This window comes from Phaethon aethereus (assembly GCF_964289735.1).
Source record: "Phaethon aethereus genome assembly, chromosome: 20".
Lineage (NCBI taxonomy): Eukaryota > Metazoa > Chordata > Aves > Phaethontiformes > Phaethontidae > Phaethon > Phaethon aethereus.
The window spans coordinates 8,657,252-8,682,454 of NC_138596.1; the positions used below are offsets into that span (position 1 = coordinate 8,657,252).

At 51.4% G+C, this 25,203-nt stretch overlaps 1 protein-coding gene across 4 annotated transcripts in view; it reads right to left on the reverse strand.

Moving 5' to 3' along the window:
* The window catches only part of VAV2 (vav guanine nucleotide exchange factor 2), a gene marked incomplete at its 5' end in the record, with an annotated part of 145,754 nt that extends 122,453 nt beyond the window's left edge, over positions 1-23,301 (reverse strand). For all 4 annotated transcript variants that reach the window (XM_082008844.1, XM_082008843.1, XM_082008842.1 and 1 more), the window contains one exon: positions 23,098-23,301. In XM_082008844.1, coding sequence (XP_081864970.1) covers positions 23,098-23,301 — 204 coding nt within the window. The remainder of the gene's footprint in view (positions 1-23,097) is intronic.
* Between the last annotated feature and the right edge of the window lie 1,902 nt (positions 23,302-25,203).

Consider the following 25,203-nt stretch of genomic DNA (forward strand, 5'->3'; position numbering starts at 1 on the left):
ACGTCAAGTATTTGGGCCAGACCCAGGAGAGGAAGCTCCAGGCAGTAGCCGGCAAGCCTGAGCTAGCTCCAGAAATTCACGGAACTTATTTTTGTCTCTTTAAAACCAAGCTGTGCTGTATAAATGCTGAAGAGACAAGCTCTGGCTTTGGAGGCAGAAGTGAACCATGGGGTGGGATCTGAGGTAGGTGCCTACAATAGCTGACTCCAACACCATTTACGCAGAACTGACAAAACAGACTATTATTAAATAACCAAACATGTATGCTGAATTCAAGACCTGTACATCAATTTTATAAGAGCCCCATATGAACCTGTTGATGACTCCAGACCATCCCCGAGCTGATCATACCACAGGCTGCCACTGTTAGACAGAGGCACATCCTCATTTCACACCAGTCTCACTGCAGGCACCGCACACTCTTCTTTCTTAAAACACCCCAAGAAATCTTATCTCAGAAGTTCTGCCATCAGATCAACGGCACGCAATCTTGCCAATTCCAAAAGACTCTTCTGGCAAGAGCTTGTACAGATGCCGTTGCATTATTCATGCATCACGGGTATATGCAATTTTTCTCCATACAGTCATGGTTTTGGGTGACCCACTTCAATTAGACTCACTTCACTTCCAGAAAGGCTTGGAAATTACAACCAAATGTGTTCCTTTCCTCACTGCACGGAGTGCCAGGTTACCAGCCAGGAAGCAGAAGTGCTGAACAAATGAACCTCCCGGTACATTCATCCCACCGAGCCGAAGCAGCACAGCACACAGAGGGAAAGCACGACCGAAAAGCAAAAACTCAGCCATGAAAAATATTTGTAACGCTCCATTTGTTGCGGCTTTTACCTTTGAAACCGACGATGGAGGAAATAATGGCCTAGAACAATCGCAAACGTCTGTCATTTGGGGATTTGAACAGCCTTGCGAGAGCCTGACAAGATCTGGAGATGATAGTTCAGCTTCCAGACCAGCACTGAAGGACACGAAGCTGTAGCTGGTGCTGGCAGAAGAGTTATGCATCCCAGAAGATGGAGATAGCCTGCTCGCAGTGACGGCTGCTGACACACACCCTGACACCGTTACACCCGGGCTCTGTTACACCCTCCTGGACCGTTGCCCAAGTTGCTGTCTACCTGCAAAGCCTTGCTAAAAAGCAGGCTACTGGCTCACAACAGGTTCGGTGAAAAACGGTTCCCAAATGTCACACCAGGGACTGGGATGGCATTATTAGAAGCAGAAAACAAACACTCAGAAAACTCCGCTTAATGGCACCAGGTAATGATGCTGAAAGATATCCCCCAGCTTCTTCCTGCAGAAGTAATTAAAACCAGAACACTACTTTTCACATTACGGATAACTGATGCAGACTTGCATATGATATCAAGCTGCATTTTGCAAGATTAAGCCCACAATCTGCTTTTAATAGGTCTCTCAATGCTCCTCTGCCTCGTGGCAGCACGCTGGGGCTCTGCACCAGCATCAGCTCCTCAGCACAGAGATGGGGCCATCTCGGAGCAGCTCAGCACCTTCTTCACCCCAAAAAGCAAGAGAAACGTGGTCATGGAGGGTGCTCCTGGGCCAGCCGGCCCATGCATCAGCAGCAGGAGCTGAACCCGGTGCTGCCAGAGCCGAGAGAAGGGGCCTGGGCTGCCTCTGCCAGCTGGGGATGGAGGCTCCTTGTCCGTGGGGACAAAGAACGGACAGGCAGCCCCGAGGCCCCAAGACTCACTCAGGGCTTCTTCCTCTCCTCGGGTTTAAATAATAAATGTTTTGTTGCATTTCAGTGTCGGGAAGAACCAAGGACATGAACAGACAGTGCGAGCTGGAGAACAGGAAAGGCTTTTGTTTCTACCCACGGTTTAACTGAGGCTCATCAAGTTCTCTAGCTCCAAATTTCTTCTGCAGAAAATAAAGCTGAAGCAGAGCAGCAAAAGCGGGAGTAGGGAGTATCACTGGCTGCGAGGCGACAGCCTACCAAGAGTGATTCTAGCACATGTGCAATGCATAGAAACCGGCTCTGGGTAAGCAGGCTACTAAAATAAAAAAATCTTAATGGAAGGAAAATAAAAGGTTTTATAGCTTAAGTGCTTAGTGCTTGTGTTTCAGATCCAGGGAGCAAGGCTAGACACACGCGCAGACACACATCAGTCCCTCTCTGCCGAGCATCCGTGCCTGCAGGACAGCCGAGCCAGAGCCGGGGCTCCGCGCGCACGCTGCCCGTAAGGAGCAATTTCCATAATGCCCGTGAGACGAGAGGCAGGACATCTCCCAACGAGGAGCAGCAACTTTCGGTAGTGCTGGCAGACTGACCCCAGCCCACGTGGCTTGGATTACACGGAGCCTCCGTTATCGCCAAAATGAGGCGAGATGGAAGAGGACACCTCAGGCTTCGTGCATTCCGCAACTGCCTGCAGGCTTCTGATTGAGATATTCGTTAGGAGTACAGCCCACCACATATTAAGCCCATCTTTAAGAACAAGGGAACTACAAGCTCAGGAGCCGCACCTCCATCCTGAGGCGTGCCCCTCTCGGGATCCCTGGGAGATCCAAGAAGATGGTAAAGCAGGAACAGTCACCACAGGCGTAGCAACAGCAAGCCTTGCTCGTCCAACCCGACCGCCTTCCACAGAGAAACACGGTGGCCGGCGGGCGAGGCTGGAGCCACGGAGGTGACCCACCACCTCCCTTCCACGCTGCTGGCAGAGCCCCTGCTGTCCCGTATCGCCTGCCTACCACCGTGCCCAGGAGAACGCAGCTAACAAATTACCTGTTTTAATATGTAGAGGGGAAGTGGAGGTGGAGAGAGACTAGCTGGGATGAACCCCCCTGCATTATAGCTTCTCCCCCACCCAGTAACAGAAAATGGCACAAAAAGTTTCAAATGATAAAACCACAACTGGGTACTCAGAACTTCCCAGGCATCAGGAGAAGCCTCCATGAGTCTTCAATAGACATCAGTAGGCTTCAGAGTACGTCCCAAAATCCTACTTGGTGTTCTCGTATCGGCTCTGAATCCATTTCTGTGTATCGGGAAAGGAAAAACCCATCCACACGGACATTAACAGACATTTTTCTTACTACCTAAAGCACTTGTACTGCCTTCTGTGATTTGCATTCAGGGTATCAGTTCCTCTCCCTTTCAACACTGCAAGGAAATTAATTAACTGAATAGTCACTGTGAGTATCACAAAGCTTGGGAGGCTGAGACAGGAAATCTGAAGGTTAACCATCATATTTAATGTATGCACGAGATAAAAATCAGAAGGAACTTTGATTAGGGGAAGGGTGGGGAGGCCATTGGCATTACTGTGATGTTGGTTGTTCCGCTGTTTGGGTTTTTTTAAAGATTAGAGCCTATATTTTATCTTTATGATTTCAATTAAGTTTTCTTCTCCCTTCTGGAGAGACGAGAGGGGTGTAATTCCTTACTGCAAAATATCAAGCATCATTCCAAATCACTCAAGCATTGTAATGAAAGCCAGGTGAAAAGCAGAAGAAAAGCCATCCCCCCTCAGTCCTGGCATTTTAACTAAAGGAAAGCCCCGTCCTGGAGAGGATGCTCTGCTCCGAGCCGCAGCAGATGCGGACCCGTCCTAACCAGCGCCATGCGTGGGTCTGCGCACCGTGCCTCGCCACGCAGTACATGCACGCGCCGCGGCGACCGTCCTCCGACAGCACCACAGGAGCGCGGGGAGACGGCACGTGGCCGGTATTCTACACGCCCTGCTTCAATCCTGCCTGGCAGATACTCGAATACTTCACCAACCACCGTCCCAACAGCCATGGACACTTGGTCACATCCGTATTTTTACCCCTTTCACCACAAGAGTGGAAGGCTTGAAACCAAACTGCTCTGATCTACCCTGAAGTGAGGGAAGATTCCAGTCCATGGATAAAACTGAGATTTTTGCCTTTTTTTAAAAAAAAAAAAAAACAAAGCCCCTCAACACATCCAGTGGACACAGCACACAAAGACAATTAAAACTCCCAACTTAAAAACCCTGCAGCAGGAGCCAGATCCCTTAAATCCATTAGCACACACAGAACCCACAGCCCTTCTAATCCGTATTTTGACCCACGCAACAAGCAGGACTTACTAGTTACAGGATCCTGGGACACGTGGATAAAAACCGGCGTGGGAGGTGCCAGCCGCTGCCGCGCTCCCCGGCTGGGGACACCCCAGCGCGTCCCCCCCCAGGCGCCTTCGGGCCGATGCTCCGGCCCCGCCAGCGCGTGCCGAGGCGATGCCAAGCGATCCAGGTGCTTCCCGGCGTGACCCACCCGCGGAGCTCAGGAGAGCCCCTGTTAACACCAGCCCCCCAGCCTCCCTCCGCAACAGGCGATCTCCTAAAGAATCAAACCGTGGCGGGGGGTATTGGCTCTTCCTTAACCAGGGTCACGTTAAGAAGAAAACAAGAAAATCCCTTTGCCCGACGTCCAGAGCTGCCTTTCTTCTGCGACCGTCTCCCCTTCTTGCAACAGATTACACAGAGCAGATTTTTTTTTTCTCCCCCTAATTTCAGTGTCTACCTGAGCACCGGGGTAGGCTTGGGTTTGGATTTCCAGGTGGACACCCAGCAAAACAACCAACCATGTGTGTACACTTTGGGAAAGTAGAATTTGGACTTTTTTCTGGGAGAAAGGAGGGAGAAGGCAAGTGCTGTGAAAGCCACCTTTTATTTTGCTTCAGTTTCGCAGCTCATCAGTTACCCCAATTCACACAACGGGAAGAAAACACGCCACAAAAAAAAATTCACTTTCCATTTCAAGTTATTTTTGCAGAGTGGAATTTAATAAGATACTCCAAAGCCCAAATTAATGCTGTGCCGTAAAGTTTCTCAAAGGGTAAAAAGATTTGGTGCCAGAATGGACTAAAGACATCTTTCTGCAGTGAGTAGTGCCTGACATTTCAAACACGTGTTTGCATCAAACGTTGGCAACCACGGCCCAGGCTCCAAACCTTTCTGGATTTGGGTGCATCCCCATCCGTGACCTTCGCTTCAGGGCAAGGCTTAAGCTGAATTAAATGAAGAGTAGCTTCATTTCTGACCCAGTTTATTTTAAATCTCTCACTGAGGATGTCCTTATTTTACTTTATCTGGAATATATGACCCTCCCTCCCAAGTCAGAGAGGCAAAATTTTACTGTCGTAGCACAGTTCCCACAGCAATCCTGTACAGTCCCTCTTCTGCACGCTGAAAACAGGCTACAGAAAATTAATCTGCTGGCTACTTAACTTGTAAAGCTGCTTAAAAAGGTCCGATAAAGGTCCGATTCCCAGCTCATAAGAACCACCACCGAGAACAGATCCCAGAGATTATGGGAAATAAGGCTCTGGGTATTTATATAAATTAATACTTAGGGAGCATAACAGGATCAACGGGACCCTCTAATCTAATACCTACATCGCACTCCCTGCGGCTCGTGACACTTGCGTGTCTATCACGGTAACATGACGGGGCTGTAGTCAAAACTGGCACCTGAGAGCAGGGGGTTTAGAAATCTTCCCAAAATCTCCTGTATATTTTGACTGAGCAGCTTCCAGCTTTGGCTGAGTATTTTTTAAGGCAGGTCCTCCTTTCTAAGACTAACAGGGACTAACATGCACTAGCACAGGTATATTTTAGTCTGACAAAAATATGGAAGAACACCATTTTGTTTGTTTTGGGTTTGTTTGTTTTTTTTATGAATGATGGTCTGTTGAATTATTTAGTAGAAAGTTTAGCATGTATATGTAATCACAAGCACCAACACTCCTGCGATTCCGCAGTTATCCCCAATTTATACTCGCTTAAACAAGAAAACCAAACTGGAATTTCTCAAGACAGTAAGAAAAGCCAATTATCTCCGTGATATCTCTGACTTTTCCTCTCTCCATCCCTGCGTTGACTTGGGTCTAGTCAAACGCAGGGGTTTTCCTAGGACAAGCATTTCCCCTGGAAACAGAATTTTAACAATATATTTACCAGCCAGACATGAACAATTACACCAGACAGCGTATGTGAGCAAAGCTTCCTCTCCTAATTGGAATATCTAAAATAAACTCCGTATAACAGCGTAATTGCATTTGCAGAGCAGGGAGTGTTAGGGAAGGTTGCGTTGCTTTTGCTGTGCTGGTCTAATTAATTTGGTACAACATCAGCATGGAGATAAGGCCCCAGGGATGTGTTGGGCTGGACCACTGATGTTGTATTTCGGCAGGAGGGGTTAGGAGGGGAACGGGAAGCAGCACCCGATTCCTTTCTCAGCTCTTCATCCCCTTCCAAAGCCACCCACTCCGCTTTAGCGGGTTCAAAATGATCTGGACACAGAAGGACAATACTCCAGGCTTCTAACGGGAGAGGATCAATACATCTAAATAGGCAGGGGCACTAAAAAAAAAGCTCGCTGACCCGTAAATTAAAGTTACTTTATTGACATGGTTAAGACAGTGTCAACGTGCAGTTAAATGCAGAGTCTTCATTTCCCCCTTTTTGGCAGCAACCCTGTTCTATTTTCCTAAGTGCCACCCATTTAAGTTAAGTTTTACTACTTCAGCTGCATATATAACTGAAAAGTGATCTTTCTTCCGCTTTAAATTAATCCTTCTCTTAGCAACTGCCTCAACACATACACAATGTAAAATGTATAGAGAATTTTTAAGCACAGAATCAAGGTGCAAGAACAAGCACGCAGATTTTTGTCAGACTAATGTACGCTTAGTTCTGTGCAGCCCAATGCAGAAGTTAAGAACATTTCATTAGAAGCCAGCACAATACTTTTAAAAAAGTCATGCAGCAAACATTAAGACAGGTCTGGCTCCTGTGAAAATGGCTACGGCACATACTAGGCTGAGCTGTTAGAAATAAATTGCTCCTCTACATAATGCAATCGAGACTGTACAAAAAAAAATGAAGGCTATGTAGTATTTTACAGGGCCATAAACACCAGGGGAAATAAAACATCCTTCTTTAAGGTGTATCTTCCAATGCAAAAAAAGCTTTTATTCAAAACAGCATTTCCTCAAGCTCCACAGAGGAAAGGAGCTTTTCCAGCTGCCTCTTTGGGAGGGGAGCATAAATAACAATTCATGTAAAGTCATCATGACCCATCGCTTCTGGTTCCATCCAAGCAGCAGACCGAGACTTTTTCTGGACCACACTCCATCACAAATAGCATTCCCTCGCCAGGACCCGAGGAGTGACCAACATCTGTCTGACGGACATCTGGCAGGGTGCTCACATGCTGGAGAGGATAGGAAAGCCAAGGCGTTGCACAGCCTCCCTTGCTATGGGATGAGTAACGGAGCCTTCCAAGGAACAAAGCCTTTCACCTTCGGTTTTGTAACTTGACTCAAATGCACAAGTAGGCCACCCCAAGTCAGCCCATGGTGGCTCTCCCTAGACATTCACACACTCAGACCCCAAACCACTCAGTCAAATTGTGCGCTACCAGCCAAGGAGAACAGACCAAGACCCTACGTACAGCTGAACCCCTCTGCGTGCCTGGCCTTGTGCAACCAGGGAGGTACACACGCTTCCCATGCGTTATTCCGCAGCTAGGCAGAAGGGAACAAAGAGATTTAAGTGAGGTTTTAGTCCTCCTCTGCTCCCATGTACAAACTCCTTCAATCCTAAGAAACTTTCTTAATATTGCCTTGAATAAACCAACAAACATCAAATGAAAGTGATGCAAATCCATCCACGATCTGAAAATAAAGCGCAGATCCAGTTTTGGTTTCCAGCCACCTCAGCCCGCCCTTGGTGTCAAGCTCCTGGTCTAACTCAGATGGTCAACCTTTGAACTTTTGTCTCTGCTCCTCACCACGAGGAATGAGCTCTCAAACTGCTTCATTCCAAGCCATAGAGTCTGGTCAACCACGCATCCATATCTGTAGAGGAGGACTTCATGGTTACACAATCGCTGGGATCACATCCTCCTTCCCCATCGCCCAGAGCCCACGTGACGCAGATATGGTGACGTGAGAGCTGACAATGCCACCGCTCACGTTTGGCCATGGACAACACAAGCTCCCAGGAAAACAGCAGTGTTTTTGATTACCATCCACAGAGACTGAGGACAGTCTGTAAATTTTACCTTGCACCACTTCTTTCTTTAACAAGACCATTTCCTCTATCAGAAGCTCAAAGGTCCCACTCCAGGTCAGTGCCTCCCATAGACCAAACCAGCTGCAAATCAGCCTGTAAAGCCTTTGGAGGGCTGAGAAAACAGCTCAGCTCTCTTCTAGCAGCCAGAACCTCCTCTCCAGCTGCCACCTCCGTTATACTATGAAGTTAGGGAGCGACCACGCAACCAGCTCAGCGGGCAAGCCTGAAGAAGGGGCAGCACCCCAGGGGATGCCGCACGGCAATCCCAGGCTCTTGGAGGCTGGAAGAGGACGCGTGTCGTTAGCCTGGGGCTTTTGCTCACACACAAGTGTCATTAAAGACCAGCAAGACTTCCGAGGGCAGACCAGATGCAAGTCAGACCCGTGCCCTGCCTTGTCCTTGTGCAACGGTCCCTGGCAGAGGGAAGCGAAGCATCGCACCGCGCCGGAGCGGGGAGGGACCCAGCACCATCCAAGCCCAAGCTCATCAGCCCCCGGAGCTCGGCAGAGACAAAAGAGGAGCACATGCTGCCATCCCCTCCCCTTCATGCCGCCACACACGAAAAGCACGGCTTCGGCCGGAGAAGTAACTATAAACCAAGCAATACAGTCCTTTTTGAGGAAAACTAATACTTGATGACAAAATCACAGCCCAGCCACCCCTGCTCGCAGGCAGCAGCAGCGAGCCACCCTGCCCCGCGGTTCTCCTCAGCTATAATGAGATTTCAGCGCTTTGGATTCCCAAATTTTCTGGATAACCTGTTGCCCAGGATTAGGGCCCTTGTTTGCAAAGGGGCCGGTACCAGCTGGAGCTTGGACCTGGAAGTCCGTGAGTTAACAACAGTAATGCAAACAACAACATCCGGGGTTTTTTTTTCCAGCATTCACATCCACTGCTAAAGGAGATTCCTGCAGACCCAGGGTCTGGGAGCAGCCCACAGCACACACAGTCCTGCAGCACTAACAGAGCACTGGGGTTTTTTTTAACGGTTGCCTTAAACCCACAGAATTGTATTACCAACACCTCATTTCTGCGTGCGAGGGTTTTTTGGGGGGTTTTTTTTTTTTGGTAAGCCACCCACAGAAAAGTTCTGCAAAAGTTTTTCCCGAAGAACAACAGGAATAACGATGCCAGAACACCCGGGGAGAGCACTCGAAGCTGCAGCGGCGACACCGGCCCCAGCTCCATCAGTTCTCATCACGCCGCGATCTCCCAGGGCGCGGCCGCGAGGGTGTCCGGGAGCCAAGGAGAACGGGGCGGGAAGCTGAGAAACCGAAATGTTTCTCCAGCCTAACGGACACTGAGAACATTAAGCCCCAAAGAAAGAAACGAGCCAGAAGGCGTTTTGCGGCTCTCACCTCTGCGCCGTCCCGGGCTGCGGGGCGGGATGGCCAGCCATCGCCAAAAGGCATTTTTTCCAAGTTTTGAGTAAAACACTAAGTGGGTGGAGGGAGGAGACGTTCTACATTTATTCTTCAGCACTCAAATACATGACAAAGCCTGGCTGCTAACATGACAAAGACAAAACCAAGCCGTTATGTTACCTTGAGCATGGAGACAAGTTAAATACCCCTTTTCGTCTCCGGTTTCTTCCTGTGCTCTGTCAGAGGGAGTTCCTCCTGCTCCTGCGCTACCCACATCAGACTAATAACAGCCCTGCTTGGGTGAATAACGGGTTTCTATGGAGCAATAACACTACCTGATGCTGCGTCTTTATTCACACAGGATCTTCACACCACGACACTGTTATAAGAGAGCCATCTCAAAAAAAACCCAACCGACTCTAAATCATAGGAAAAAAAAACCCTCAGTAAGGGGATTGGAGCAGCTCCTCCTTCCATGGCTGCACAAGAGCGGCGCTCAGCAAAGCACAGCTTTTCTTCTCATCCCCAGGACGAGAACATGCAAAACCTGATGGCTACGGGGGAGAAGTCCTTCCCTCTGCCCCGGGCTCAGGAGGTTTAATACCCATGCAAACACACAGCCTCATCTTTGGCAATTCCTCTCTGCCCCCATGGAATTATGAGGCAGTTTTACACCTCCTGAAGTTTTACTCTCGCTCCTTTTATTTACACCTAGTTAAACCGGATGTTTAACCCTGCTTAAGATTATTTTTCTCCACGTATGTAAAAGATAATGCTGTTGACTTAGCTTTTGTTAGCGGGACCCAAAGCTAAACGCAGGCTGGTTTTGGGTTTATTTTTTTATTATTTTACAAAGACGGGAATTCAGAATATCACCTACTTGGTCATCAGTAATAATTCTGCTTTATAAATTTTAAAACTTGGGTATTTTAAATTCGCTTTCAAGTCTATGAGGCTTCAGAGAGCACTTCAGTTGTGGTTTTATGCATTTCCCCAAAGTAAGGAAAGCAACAACTTCCACGTCTCTTCGTCTGACTTCCCTTAGGGAAAAATTAAATTCTCACATCACAGGACTCCAGGAGCTGGGTCTTCAGGAAACACACAGGAGAAGAAAAGTCACAGAAATACTGAACACCACCGCCGATACCTGCTGGTACCCCAAAGCTGCAGGTCAGGACCCTGTCTGGGAGAGACAGCGGGCGAGCGGGACCCCGATCCCCGGGTCTGGCGGGGGATGGCGAGGAAGCGGGGCGGGCGAGCGCGCCCCAGCAGCGCCGAACGCAGACCTGCACCCCCCCACGACCCCGGCGAGAGCCCCGTTATGACAAAGCGACCTTTATGAACAACCCCCAGACGCTCGGCGGGACGGGCTGAGGTGTCGCAGCCAGTTTGGGTCCCCCTCCCCGCTTCACCCCGAGCATCCGCCGTCGTTCCTCTGGGTCTCCGCATCCGCTCCGGCCACGACGGAGCTGCTGTCCCAGGCGACACCGCCCGCGCCTCAGGGGGACGGAGGGGGAGCAGGGGTAGCGCACGTCTCCCCGTCACCAGCCAGGCGAGCGTCTCTCCTGCTTTGCGGGTCCCAGGGCGCACCCCTCCCGCCGGTTTAACGACGCGCGTCGAGCTGGTCCTCGCCCACCAGCCCAGCAGGAGAGAGGCGCGAGCCGAACCATGGCCCCGCGCGGAGGTAGTGGCCTGAAAAACACAACAGGGCTGAGCCACCCCGCATCACAACAGCCCACTGAGAGATGCTCCCGCGCGCGGAGCATCCCCGCGAGGGGCTTTGGCTGCGGATCCTGCGTGCGGAGCATCCTCCATCCAGGAAAGCAGAGCTGTTTCCAGCAGATATTAAATATTCAACCCCACACAGCGAGCCCGGCTCCACCCAGGCAATAGGACTCATCTGGCAGATTTAACCATGCCAGAAACTCAAAGACTTCAAAAAGGACAAAAAGCAGGCAGAAGTACTCTTGGCTTTGGATGAGGGCTGAAATGATAAAACAAAGGACGCTCAAGTCTTAAACATACATCAGAGTCCCATATCACAGCACCGTCCTTTCCCATTGCAAAGAACAGATTTTGCTCACACTGCCAAAAACCACCAGGAACTATGAAAATGCAATGAGGCTTCATCTTCCATCAATAAATTCATTTTTTCCTCTATAGAGACTTTCACCCACCCTGGCAGCTGTATGCTAATTCCCCCTCAGCACTGCTTTATTATCACTTGGAACAGATGTTCCAGCCGCTCCAAAATCTGGAGGTTACAAAAACTATTAACCTAATCTGGGCACCAGGCTGAGGGTTTGTCGCGGGGTGTTTAGCACCGAGGGGAACGGCTCAGCCCCATCCTTCTGCCGTGGCGGCCGGCGGTCCCCAGCAGCGGCACGGCCGGCAAGGCGGACCGGGCTCTGCTCTCCCTGCAGCTAGAGACGGCCGCTCCTCCACTGCAGTGCCCCAAACAATCAATGGCAATGACGGGATCGAAAGCTAATTGATAAAAATACCCTCCAATGTTGTAAAACAAAGATGGAGAGATCAAGGGAGAAGATGCGATTTACAGGCTTGTTCCAAAAACTCAGGGAAATTAGCTACAAGATCCCCACGGGTTTTAAAAGCTTGGGCACTAATGTGGATGCAATAACCTTCTTTTTTGGGGGGGGTGGGGGGGTGGGGGGGGTGGGGGTGGTGTGTCTGTCTTTTTTGGGGGGGAGGTGGTGCAAACAAAATCACTTCAACCACAGATAAATCCAACTGCAAAAGATTTAGCATTCCCCGTGGAGTTGATTTCTCCAGTGCAGCCCAGTGTGGCTCCTGGAGTAATTAATGCCAGAATCTATTTATGACCTTTGAATAAGTTATTCTTTTCTGAAGGGAAAGCTGTTAAACACATTAGCAAATATAATTAAGAGGGAAGGGGGGATGACAAAAATCTGGAATTAAATCTCTCTCTAATTAGAAATGCTCCTTGTGACAACCTGGCTTTAAAAAAGCCACTCTCAAGCAGATACTGTAGCTTCATTAAAGCTTCCTCATTACCCTTCCCGAGATAACCAAGCTGTCAATACAAGGGAAAATAGACTTCTAACCTTTGTCACCCCTCAAAAAAAAATGTTTAAGTGTTCCTCCGTGCGGGTGAGGCTTGGCGACGTGCACCCGAACACGCCAAGGCTGTAAAGCCTTCCAGCAAGGGATGAGCAAAACTTCTGTACGGCCCCGCTGGCCCTTTCCAGCCAGGGCTGCTTTATCACGGCTGCATCGCTCCTTCGCCACCCTCCCAGCCACAGCCACTGATCCTGTTGCAAGGAACAGGTTTTGCTGCCAAGAGCTCCGGCCATTTGACCGCGTTTGCTGTATCACAGACCAAGTTCTCATCAGGGAGACACTGACTACACCATGCAGAAAGGTGTCGGGCAAAGCAGGTGGGAAGCAGCAGCGATTAAAGCCGGGAAGGCCCTTGAAAATGTCCTCACTCCATCAGCATGAACATCCCTACCCCTGGAGAAACCAGAACTCAACCGATGTATGAGAAAGGGTTAAAGTTAAATCTGCAGTGCTAGCCAGCACCCAGCCCTCGCCACTGTAACCTGAAAACGCAGAGGACAGGTCGATCCACGTCTGGCAAGATGCTAGATTTATTTTATTTTTAGTTATTTTCGAAGGCCCATCAAAAGCTCCAGTTTTACGTAAAAATATTTGCGCTCAGGTGATGCATTCCCCTACACCTCCGGTTGGTTTCCCAACCAAAAGATGACTTACGCAGCGAGATGCTCGGTGAGTCACGGTCACGGGGAGAGATGAGCACGGGCAGACAGTGCAGGGAGTATTGGCTCCCAGCACAGACCAGTCCGGGATGGACAGGGCGAGTCAGCAAACCTCAGAGCAACATTCGCATTTCAGGTTCTGCAACTTCACACAGAAAAATCCACCCTTTTGGAGGGAGCCCGCAGCTGGGCAGGCAGACCGCACGCCCAGCCTTCTTCCCAGGCTGCTCGCCACCATCCCAGCCGGCTCCACGCTCCCAGTCCCTTGGTGACATGACGCTCTTAGGTCCGTTTCGTTGCTTAAAAACTGACAGTTTTGCTAAAACACACGTGTCTGCCTGCAAGATTGCATGTCTCCACAGGAGCGGAAGCCCCAGCTGGTCCTGCAAGCATCACCTGAGAGCTGGAAGCCTCAGGCTGCCACCAGCACCGTGATAATTCTTAGTCCCCAAAAAACCAGAGCTCTGTGATCACCATGGCCATCCTGCTCAGGACCTTGTGGGCTCTGCCCAACACGGCTTAGTTTGGTGCCAGATCACCAGTTACAAAGCCACATTTCACTGCGCGGAGCGAGCAGCCGCTTACAGAAGAGGCATTGAAGGAAAGCCCTGCGCCCAGTTCGCCCACCCCGAGGGCAGCGCGCTGAGCCTGAAGCCACGCTGCGCTGAGCGGCTGCTGCTCCAGCAGCAATTCCCAGGAAACAGCCCAAAACCCTGCAGCAGCTTTAGAAAAGAGACACAGAAGTTGATCTATAAAGGGGACAAGCACACCCCATAAAACTCTTCAAAGTAACGTACCAGGTTTACTAGCAAAGTTTTTGTTTTATTTGCTGTTTAAAGTCACAATTCTCCCACAGCTAACGTGAGACTTTTTTTTGTCTCCTCCCCTCTCTGAGGCTTACAAGCAACTTTCTTGGAAGATCACTCACATGAGAAAGTGCTTCCCATGAACGCAAAGGGTCTCGATATGCACACAAGCCTGGCCCCGATGCTGCACACATTTCCTGTCCTGGGGACACGCCATTCAGCCTGGGGTTTCCAGCACTCTGCACACTCCAGCTCTTAAAAAAAAGTAAGTTTTATAAATATATATATCCCATTACATATCAACCTATCTCCCATTCTTGATGCTCTGCCACAGAGATGAGCCCAATCTCTCAGGAACAGGCTCTGCTTTAGGGAAAACCCGTATCCTTGCATGAACTCGGATGCTCCCAGCCCAGCTGAGAACACTCCAAGTACCTGATAAACCCAGAGGGGGCAAACAGCCTGTCCTAGAAAGCAAAAACAGTTTATACAGCACATCTCGCTCCAGAGCAGTCTGGGGGACGCGTGCTCACCACGGACACGCCGACAGGTCCTGCACAAGGCACTGCCATGGGGCTTTCCCGCAGGGACGGCAGAGCTTGTCCCATGTGCCGGTCTCACCCCGCACCAGCCTCGTCGCTCCTGGCTGCTCGCGGCATGGGCGAACGCTTGTTTTCCACGCAGACGAATACTTTCGTCATGCACATGAGTTCAGCGGATTTCACAGATAATTCTGTGTTTGCAGCAGTAAACACAAATCGCTTCTCCCGCTCCTCCCCTTCTTGATCTACAAGCCTCCTCTGTTCCCTCCTCAGCCCCTTTCAAATACCAGATGTTCCATTTAGCTGTAAACTACTATAAAACACAACAAAAGATATGAATGCTCTAAAAGGGCCAATTTACTCCCCCCTTCATCAGTGCTAAAGCATACGCTTGAAGAGAAAGAGTAAATTTCCTCTGTGGGAACCTTTTAACCTTCCCCCTCTCCCTGTTTATCAAACCCCGCGCGTTTGCAGGCAGTGCTAAGGCCCCGATGCGGGCAGGCGCAGGCAGCTGCCCCACGCCGCGGTCCCCGATGGAGCACGGCCCAGAGGCGCGAACCCCTCCCGGCCTCCCCACCACCATCACATCCAAAGGCAGCCGTCGGCATCTCCCTTGGCCGAACCGGGTTCGCCGCCCAGTCAGCTGCCAGACGGACCGGGAGAGAGCACGGAGCCGATGCCGCCCCTGGCAAGGAGGTCACCCTGCAAGATGGGAGATGCTCCCCAGGTCCAGCAAGCCCAGCAAACTCAATCTTGAGAAGTCAAACGGCATCACAGCCAATAAAAGCCCATTTACAACTGGGTCTCTACCACAGGCAACGCTACAGAGTCTACTGACGGGGCAGTTTGCTAGATCGCACCACCGAGGAGCCAAAGGAGCAGAGCGAGTCAGGATATGACTCAGGCTGGTGGCTTTCCAAGGAGGCGAAGGAGGACCTTCCAGCTGAATCCTTGCTGTCCAGACAGGGCAGGCCCACGGGTTACGAAACAAGAGCAACAGATTTCACATTACCTCTTGCGGAAGGGAGACAACGGGCAGGCGGCATCCTTCGTCCTGTGACGGGAAGGGCTTGCAGCCCTCACATCAGGTTGAAACAACTGTTTCGGGGACTTCAGAAGAAAAGGGCTCTTAAAACTAAAGATGTTCCAAAACTTTTGTTAGAGAGGCTGGGAAATTTGATGGCCAAACTACTACACTTCAGTGGCCTCTCCTGAGGATAACTGATTTTTTTTTTTTTTTAAGAGTAACAGGGCTTTGAGCCTATGCACAGGCTGGCAACCTGACCTATCCACAGCTGTACTTTTTCCAGTTCCTTCTATGATAGAGCCCTTCTGGCTTTTGCTAGAGCAAGAACACCTTCTGACAAAAGAGGAGCGGACTCAGGGGGTCCAGTTACCTGCTCTAGGCGTACCCCTGTGAAAACCTTTCAGGTTAGGACATCTTAGCTAAACCTTACCATTAACATGGACTAGACTCAACAGGGCTGAGCTAGTCCAGAATGGGATCTCAGTCAAGTACTCCCAGAAGCAGCAGCAGTACCAAACGCCCACGTACTGAGAACAAGCAGATCACAATCACAGGGCTCAGCAGTCACAAGGTCACAGATAAAGCCAAGGGTATGAGACCTGGGCAGCAGGTGCTCAAGCGGCACAGTTTTGTTATAAACACAGCTATGTACCTGGCTCGCTGGTTTGGCCAACCTCCACCTGCACTGAACTGCAGCCAGGCAGGAGAGTCCCAGCCCTGCCTGCCCCTCCGCTGCAAACACAGGAGGCTCCGAGCCACCACGGAGGGTGGAGGGCAAGGAGCGGTTGTGTTCGAGTTGTATCATCGCATGAAGCACAGCCCTGAGCTGCAACCAAAGAAAACATAAGGGGGGGAAAAAAAGTCAGTGTTATTAGAAACAGACCTTTTTCCAGGCTTTTTCTTGAAAGGAATATACAACACTGGGAAAAGTAACTTCAGCAACACTGAGTTTGGAGTTGTCAAATGCAGACTGCAACTAATAGTTGCCCTGAAAAAGAAGGTCTTTCCCCCTCCTTATAAAAGGAGCATCGGAGGGCACACAGCTTAAAGTAAGCAGGACACGTCGTGGGGGTGGCAGGCAAACCCAGGAGGCTGTTGTACCATAAGGCACGAGTCACCCCAAGGACTTGCCCAAATTGGAGCCCTCGGGCTAATACCAACAGGAGAGCTGGGGCTGACCCACTGCAGGCTGGCAGCAGGGACAAGTCCAGGCTTTGCCTGGGGCCAGCACTCAAAGCGGCATCGGTGAGTCCCACAGGTCCTGGGGTGCTGCACCAGCCCCTGGGCAGACAGATGGACTCAGCACTAACACAAGTGCGGGTCACCCTGATGGGGTGCCGAGCAAGTCCTCTCCACCCCAACACGCACACCTTACACGTGCGGTGAGCCCTCCACCCCCTCACTGGCGCTGCGCCCAAAATCGATGGGATCCTGGTGCTCCCACCCCAGCTCTGCCCAGAGCACCCCGGCGGCCCCAGCCCCTGGGACACGTGGGATGAGCGTTTCTGAGAAACTACCAAACGCAGGCTTAGGGGGAAGTCAAATGGAGAAGCATTGCATGGAAAAAGCTCCAACATTGGAAAAAAGGTTTGTCTCTTTAAGAAGGGACAAAGAAGCAGATCAAAAATTTGCCCTCAGGTCAGTCTGAAGCAATATTTCTGTCAGCGCCAAAAATCAGGTCCCTTCTGGCTCCAGATAAGCCAAAGAAAGCAAAGGGTCCTCAGACCGACAAGCCATGACACAGGGTGATGGTCAACACCATCCGCCAGGACATGGGTGAGGTGGCGATGCTCAGCCCTTCAATATAACCACAGCCCCAGCACACACCTTGCTTGATCTAGCCTGAATTTCTGCAGCCCTAATTCCTCACCCAAACACAGCCACGGCAGTTAAGTATCACAAGTGCCATTGCCAAAAAATTGCCTCTTTCTCCCTGGAGGGACGAAGAAACAAGGTACCCGTTTTCTTGGCACTACACCCAGCACGAAGGATCTCCACCAAGAAGGATGGGCAAGTCAAGCGTTTTTTACAGCTCATCAACATGCTGTTGAGATAGAAGGCAGCTTCCAAGTCCAACCTGAAAAGCGACCAAATTGACTGTTTTTTTGGCTTTCTTTTGTTTTTAAAGGCATCTATTCATTCAAGACTCTGTTCCTGCTAGGTATTTAATGCAGGTATTTAACTCTCATCAATCATTCACGGGGGGGGGGGGGGGGGGGCGGGGGGAGAAGTTGGGAAGTTTTCACTGCTTTTCATGCTTCTTGGCACAGTCAACAGGATCCATCTAACACTTTCCGCCTTCTTCTGCCCCAACAGAATACATATGAGCCTTCAGCTGCAGGTTCAGTTCTATCTTACAACCTCGCCAAACAGCAAAAAGAGAGGGTACTACCTCTAGCTAACACAAGGGTTTAGGGTGCTATTTGACATGCAGGAGGCACAAAGTGGGGCAGGGAAGAAAGACTGCAATCGGTTTCTATTTACAAGGAGCTCACGAGTTCGGCCGTACAAGACAGAGCACCTTTTTTCCCTTTGTAAAGCTCAGCACATCCGAACGGGAAGTCACTGAGACACAGTAAACAGTGATATGTAATGAGGCCATTTTTTATAGCCTTTTTTTGGAACAGAACTCAATTTCAAGCAGCAGAGAGTAAATAAAAAGCCAGAGGACCTGAGCAGGGTAAATCAGAGTAGCTACACAGACCTTGCTCAAGCATCACACCTACCCAGGCAGCTCTGATAGTAGTTAAATGTAATTCAGTATTATCATGACATATGGAAGTAATTACAAGCATTGTAGCTATAAAGCCTTCAAGTGGCACGTTAAAAACCCCAAAGCCTTGTGAATAACTACTGGTACCAAATGCGCCAACGTGCCTTTGTCTCCCACATACCTGGGGGAAGCAGTCGGTACAAGCCACCTGCTCCCAGTTGTCATGGCAAACGAGTGCCTCCATCCTCAATAAACAGGACTTTGATACCCAATTATTGCCATCCTCCAGAAAAAACAGCCATCTGACAGCTCAGTCGGGTGTAGGGCGTTACACCCATCCATCATGGGAAGTCTGTTGTTTGCGTGGTTCCTTAACAGGAGCAAAACAGAGCGGTGGGCAGCCAAGTCATCGCACCAATGACGTTTGCTGCGTCTTGTCAATCTCAAGAGCCCTAATAAAACCTCCCAGCACTGCACACCGAGATGGATTATCTCCAGAGAGATGTCAATATGCTTCAAAATAAGAATCCTTAATGAGCTGACCATTACTGCTAACTTGAAGTCTGTGCACACACAAATACGCACATTAGATACGTGGCTGCTTCATTTCAACTAGCCAGGAGATTTTGAAGCAGGAAGAAAGATACTCAGCAGCATCCAGGCCAACTTTAAAGGAAGGATGAACGCAACGCAGTATCAACAGGAGTCTTTACGTTAAAAGAAATCGCATGATCAAGCCCTAGAAGTGCACAACTGCTTTGATGTAGGTAGCAGTTTCCATCTGTCTTAATATATGGAGGAATGTCAATGTTGCGGTAGATAACACTGCCAACAGCATGCTCAGACAGCCAGGACGGGGCAATAGGAAGATGGGGCAGGAATTTGGGGTTATTGCTTTTTCCTTAGTTGTTCTCCCTTGAAGGAACCCGTATTTCCTTCAGCTGCCGAGATTTAGGAGCAGAAACACTCCCGCAGCAGGGCTGGAGGGCAGAGCGCAGGCTGAGACCCCTCGGACACGCTGGGCGATGGTGTCAGCCCCCAGGGCACCTTGCTCGCCCTCCCTTGCTGCTTCTCAGGTGCCCACGATACAAACGCCTTGCCAAGAGGTGTATGTTCAGGGATAATTCCTCACCACCTGCACAGCTGATCCAGCCCCCAAGAGGTCTCTGCCTGGAGACCTGCCTGCACAAAGCGCATTGCCCAAGAGGGAGCAGCCTGCAGCAGAGCTCACCCAAGCACTCCTACCAATGTCGGTACACATTCAAGTCCCTGTCAGGAAGGATTAATTTCATCTAAAGCAAATGCAAAAAAAAAAATTAAAAACCAAAACCCACACCACCAAATATTAACCTCACCCAAATGTGCAATTTTTTGTTGCACATTTTTATGCCTCACCATACAGAAAGGCAAGTGAAGAGTCATTTAATTTGTACTTGACCAGAGACTTAACAAAATTACGATTCAAACCTAATTACTGATGAAAATCCAAAGCTCGGAGATCTCCATCTTACTCACAAAAGGAGCCTGGGATGCAAAAGATCTCAGAAGAGAACTGGGCTTTAAGACTTTTTCCTGATTATTTTGTTAGTCTCTGTGGAGGTTCAGTAGCTTTGGGTCATCCCATCCTGCCAGGCACCACCAAGCCCTGGGCTCAGGTCTCTGGAATTCAGCATGAAAAGTAAAGCAAACTTGAGATTGCAACCTCATGAGGAGATTTCAGTCTTTTTTTTTTAAACATCAAGTAGTAAACCACTGCTGTGTGGCCAGCCCGGCCGTTTCACCAGCCTGGTTTCCCTGCTGAAGCAGCATGGGAAGGTTTCGGGAGGACGGAGACACCAGTCCATCTCCCCGTGGCAGGGAGCACAAGTCCCCGCAGCCTCACCCAGGGCTGGCCTCGCTGCGCTGCCAGCGGGTCCCGATGCTCTAACCTCACCGCACAGCACACCTTCAACGGCTGCAAGGGAACACAGATCAGCATGGAAGGGGATTAAAAACAACCAAACCACTAAACACACACACAACAGTGCCTGGATCTTAAAGCATTTCTCTGCAGAGAGATGTGATTTCACCTCTGGCCTTTGAAACGATGCTCACCTGGGGCAAAAAGCTGTTTCTCATTACACACCTGCACAACCCCATTTAATTCACTGAGAAAGGTGGATGACAGAATATTACTGGGTGTTTCAAGTCTAGCAGAAGTGTCTTGTCCCCTGGCATTTTGACTGATTAATAAAAGAGAAGAGAAACCTCTGTAGTAAGGCAGACGGCTGGTTAGCCAGCCCAGCCAGTCAGGCAAAATGTGCCTTTATCATCAAAAACAACCCCTGAAGTTTCTAGGCATACTCCATCATGCACATCCCTACCCCTGTGTCCGAACACATCACAGCTGTGTGACAAAGAGGAGCTCCTACACTCTTGTGCTGGAATCTGGCCTGGAGAGACTGAACTGCTGACCGACAGCTGAGGCACTGCAGGGACCTTTGCGTCCCCCTCGCCCCTCTCCTCCTGGGCTGCCAGCACCGCGGGCACACAGAGGGTAAAAAGCAGCAAGATGCCTCCTGTCTTTGGCTACCCTGGGGGAGAAGCCAGATTCCCAGATTCGAGAACTGTCAGAGAGACACCAAATACCTGAGAGCAAGTATAAAGACTCAAGTCTAGATTGATTTGGGTCTCACCCTGGCCCAGGACAAGCATCAGCTGAGCCTCGCCGCAGCATCCACTCCCACGCCAGGCAACGGCTCTGCACATCCCCACGGGCTCAGCTTCGGCCAGGCTGTGCCGGTCCGCTCCGACGGGTGGGCTCTCGCAGCGGCGACCACCAAAGCCATCCGATCCAGCCAGTTCCCTTCACACTCCTCCTTACAGCCAGGAAAGCAACGGGGCAGGGCAGGCAGAAAGCAATTTCATTAAGGACAGCTGGGCTGTAAACTCTCACCTCCCCAAGCCATACCTGCCAGGGCAAGGGTGGCAAGAGCCTCCTTTCCAAACTACCACTGGGAGCTTCCCTAGACCGCAGCCACTATTCTGAAACCCATCCTTAATTCCCCACAGGGCAAATACTGAACTGAAATTAAGTTTGTAGGGCTGTAATATTTCCTTAAAAGAAAAAAGCATAGTATGTCATTCTCAGCATGTTCCAAGAAAGCACTAGTCCCTGCACATCTAGAGCACGACAGTTTATATTTGGAAACATCAGTTTGTACGGAAGACAGTTTGATCAGTTTATAGCCTGGAAAGCCAAGAGGAAATCTCACAGCGTTGTTCCACCCTGGGAAGAGGCACCAGTATGTGTTATTTACTCCGCGCCAGCGCGAGAGCTGACACGGGCTGGTTTTCACCATACGGCTGGGGCTTCCCACCCCGGTGCTTTGCAGGATCAAGGCCTCCGACTCTGCAAGCGAGCGGCGACATCCTCGCGTTCACGTGCGCGCAGCAAAACGCACTTTGCTCCCCAAAGAGCGGCTCCCAAGTTTTGGGCCTGAACCCCTCATGGGGGAGCTCACGGCTACGGGTGTCCTTGACCGCGGCAGCTCCCCCCAGCACGCAGGGTTACGTCTTGCTGGGTGAGGAGGCCGAAAGGCCGAAAAACCCCGTTGCCGTGGAACAAAACTCTTGACGGAAGAAGGCAAATACACTTGCCGGATAAGCAGCGTGCTTGCACAGCACGTAGCCAGAGCTCACCTTAGCTTTACACGTTATTTATCTTTGAATACTTCAGTAAAGTTAAACAGAGTCTCGCCTTCGCTACCAGGAATTTCCCTTCCTTTTTACCAATAAAATCCGTTGTTACTCAAAGATAAAAGACAACAGTTCACCGTCCGCTCGTCCACACAGGGGCTGCCGGGCAGGGAGGACAAAGTGCCCCGTTTGGGTTGTTTCGCATTGATTTCACTTCCCGATTCCCATGCAAATACGGCGCAGCTCAGCTTGCAAAAACACACAAGCAGAGAAGCAGAGCGTTTAAAGCTCGAACGACCAGAGCAGATAGATTTATTTATTTATTTTCGTTTGTTTAAGCCTCCTTCCACCAAAACAACTAGAAATTGGAAACATTTCCGAGGAGGGAGCCCCAAAGCTTTCTAAGTTCCCGGAGCCGAAAGCGGCGGTGCTGGCGGGGGAGCCGGGCGGGCCGGGGCGCAGCTGGGGTCGCTGAACCGAGGCCTTAAAATTACCCGTTGCCCCGGGGCCGCGGCACCGGGAGCACCGCGGGGGGGAAGGCGGGGATGGGCACCGCGTGGCCGCGCTCCCCGCGTAACCCGGCTTAGGACGGGCTTGCCGAGCACCAGGGGTTGGGTTTTTTTTTTTACTTATATATATTTGCTTATTTTGCTTTTAGTCTTCCCGGCCAAAGTTCCGCCCTCACGGCCAGCGGGCTCCGCCAGCACAACTAGACACCCCGGTGTAACCCCCACCTCCTCCTCCCCGCCGTACGACTTGCTTTTGTTTCGCGACTGTAAACAGAAAGGGGGGAACGTTTCCCTCTTTCCCGGGCTGTTTCGCCCCGCTCCCACCGGCGCTGTCCCCCGGCCACGGGGCTGAGCCTGCCGGGGCCCGACCGGCGAGACCCCCAGGAGCTGAAGACCGGGGTGGGGGGCTGAAGGACAGTCGGGGGGGGGGGGGGGGGGGCCGAGGACGGACAGACGACACGACGACGCTGAAGCAGACGGTCTCCCACGCATCCCCTCCCCAAACCCGCTCGCATTCACGCATCCCACCAAGTTTTGCGACAGCAACACCCGCATCCCGGGACGGGCGTGCTCGTGAGGGTCCCTCACCCACCCACCCGTTCCCTCCTACCTGGGACATCTGGGGCCTGAAGTTGATGTCCTTGAGGTCGATAGAGCCGGGGGAGAGGTTGTGGAGCAGCTGGCAGAGCAGCACCCCATCCCGCAGCGCCTGGGCCAGGTCGAAGACCACCGCCGAGGGCCAGACCACCCGGTGGTTGGGGGGCAAAACTTTGCAGTCGATGAGCCAGCGGCCGCACTGCCGCCACTCCTCCATGGCCGCGGTCCCGCTCACACACCCGGCCTTCCTCCTCCTCCTCCTCTTCCTCCTCGCCGCTCAAGGGCAGCGGGCGGCCGCCCGGGGGGCTGCTCTGCACGGCGGGGCCGCGCTACCGCCCCGCTCCATCGCCGCCCGCCGCCCGGGGAAGCATCGCTCCGCGCCGGGGCTCTGCGGAGGAGGAGGAGGAAGGGGGGCGGCGCGGAGTTTTCCGGCGGAGGGCTGCCCCTGCCCCTCTGCGGCCCCACCGCCTCGGCGGGGGCTAGGCGCGCCGCATCCTCCCGGGAACAAAGCGGGGCACGGCGGGGCCGCCCCCGCGCAGCTTCGCCCCCCGCCCCGAGGAACAGCGTCGCCGCCGAGGCCCCACCTGCGCGGCCGCGGAGCCGGGCCCAGCTGCCCTGGGCCGGGCGGAGCTGTGGGCCCCCCCCGCCCTTTGTCTGCGGGAGCGGGGGGCGGAGGCGCTCCGCGCCGCTGTGCCTCTTTTCCCAATTAATTTTTTTTTTCCCCTCTTTTTTTTTTTCCTTCCTCCTCCCCTGTTTGCATCCCCCGTTCCGGGGAAACCGCTCCGAGCCGCGGAGCTGCTTCACCTCCCCGCGGGGCCGCCGGCTGCGATCCCCCCTGCGCAGCCGGGGTCTCCCCCCGAGACTCCCCACCGCCGCCGGCCCCAGCTCGCCGGGGGAGACCCGGGGCTCCTGCACCCTCCCCCTGCCCCCCCAGACCCCGCTTTGTCCGACGGCACGCTCCCACTCTTAATCTCATGTTTGGGTTGCAAAATACTGCAGGGGAGATGTTTAACCCAAACAAGCTATCGTATTCCTTGACTTTCAAACATGAGGACAACTACTATAATTAATTACCAGTGTTATTTATTAAAAACCTCAGCTCTCAGCCATTAACTCCCTGGCAGCAAACTCTTGAAAAATCTCTAATTTTCACTGGTGGCTTCTATCCAAATCAGCACAGCTTAGAACAGCTTCTTTTCAAATCTGTTCTGAGTTTTCTTCCGAGATCCTCTCCCCAGAGTTGGTCGATTAATTTCCAGCCTGGCTTTCCAGATCGCCAAAACCGGAAGCCGAGACTGGGACGAGGGGAAGCTATTAACCTGGATGTCAAACAAATGCAACGCTAATCTCTTCCAAATGTAGCCGAGCGGAGATAAAGAAGAAAGAGCAACTCTACTGGCATGATCCTTCGTTTTCAATGTAGGAAGGAGGATCCCTCCAAAGAATGAAAAACAGTTGTTTAATATTCCAGGGAAAGTTTGGTAGGTTTTTCGTGGGGTTTGTTTTTTTTTTTTTTTAAGAAGGCACTTCTTTTACCCTGATGTGCACTCAATCACTTTCGGGTCCGGCTGTGTGCAATGCCCGTGGTACCCTGGCAGGGCAAGGTAAGTGTAGTATGAGCCGAGCAGGAGCACCCATATGCCCAGCCTCATGATCGGAGCTACACCCTGCCCTGGGTGTATTCAGGAGGACGCAGGTTTCAGTCCACAGTTCTCCATACCCTGCAGAGGTGATTTCTCGGAATAACTTTCTCATTCTTTTAGTTTTTCAAGGAGCTTTTCTTTCTGGTCTCCTGCTAGGTCTCCAACAGCACCCACTGGGCAGGAATCACAAGGCTACTGAAAGGAGTGGAGTCCTGCCAGGGATAATTTTGGTTGACTCTGTACTAGTCTGCCTTGTGAGGTCAGGTCTGTAGGTAGAGGCCAACACAGGAGTTTATTATATGTGTGTAATTAAAGCCGCTAGCTACAGCCTGGCTTTCTCACTGCATAATAAACAGCGTACTTGGCCCCTGGACACTTAGGAACGATCACTGCAGCTGCAAAGCCAGCCTCTGCGCAGGAGGTGTTGAAGCAAGTACGCTTTTCACCTACCTCTGCAACAATCAAAACGGTTGATG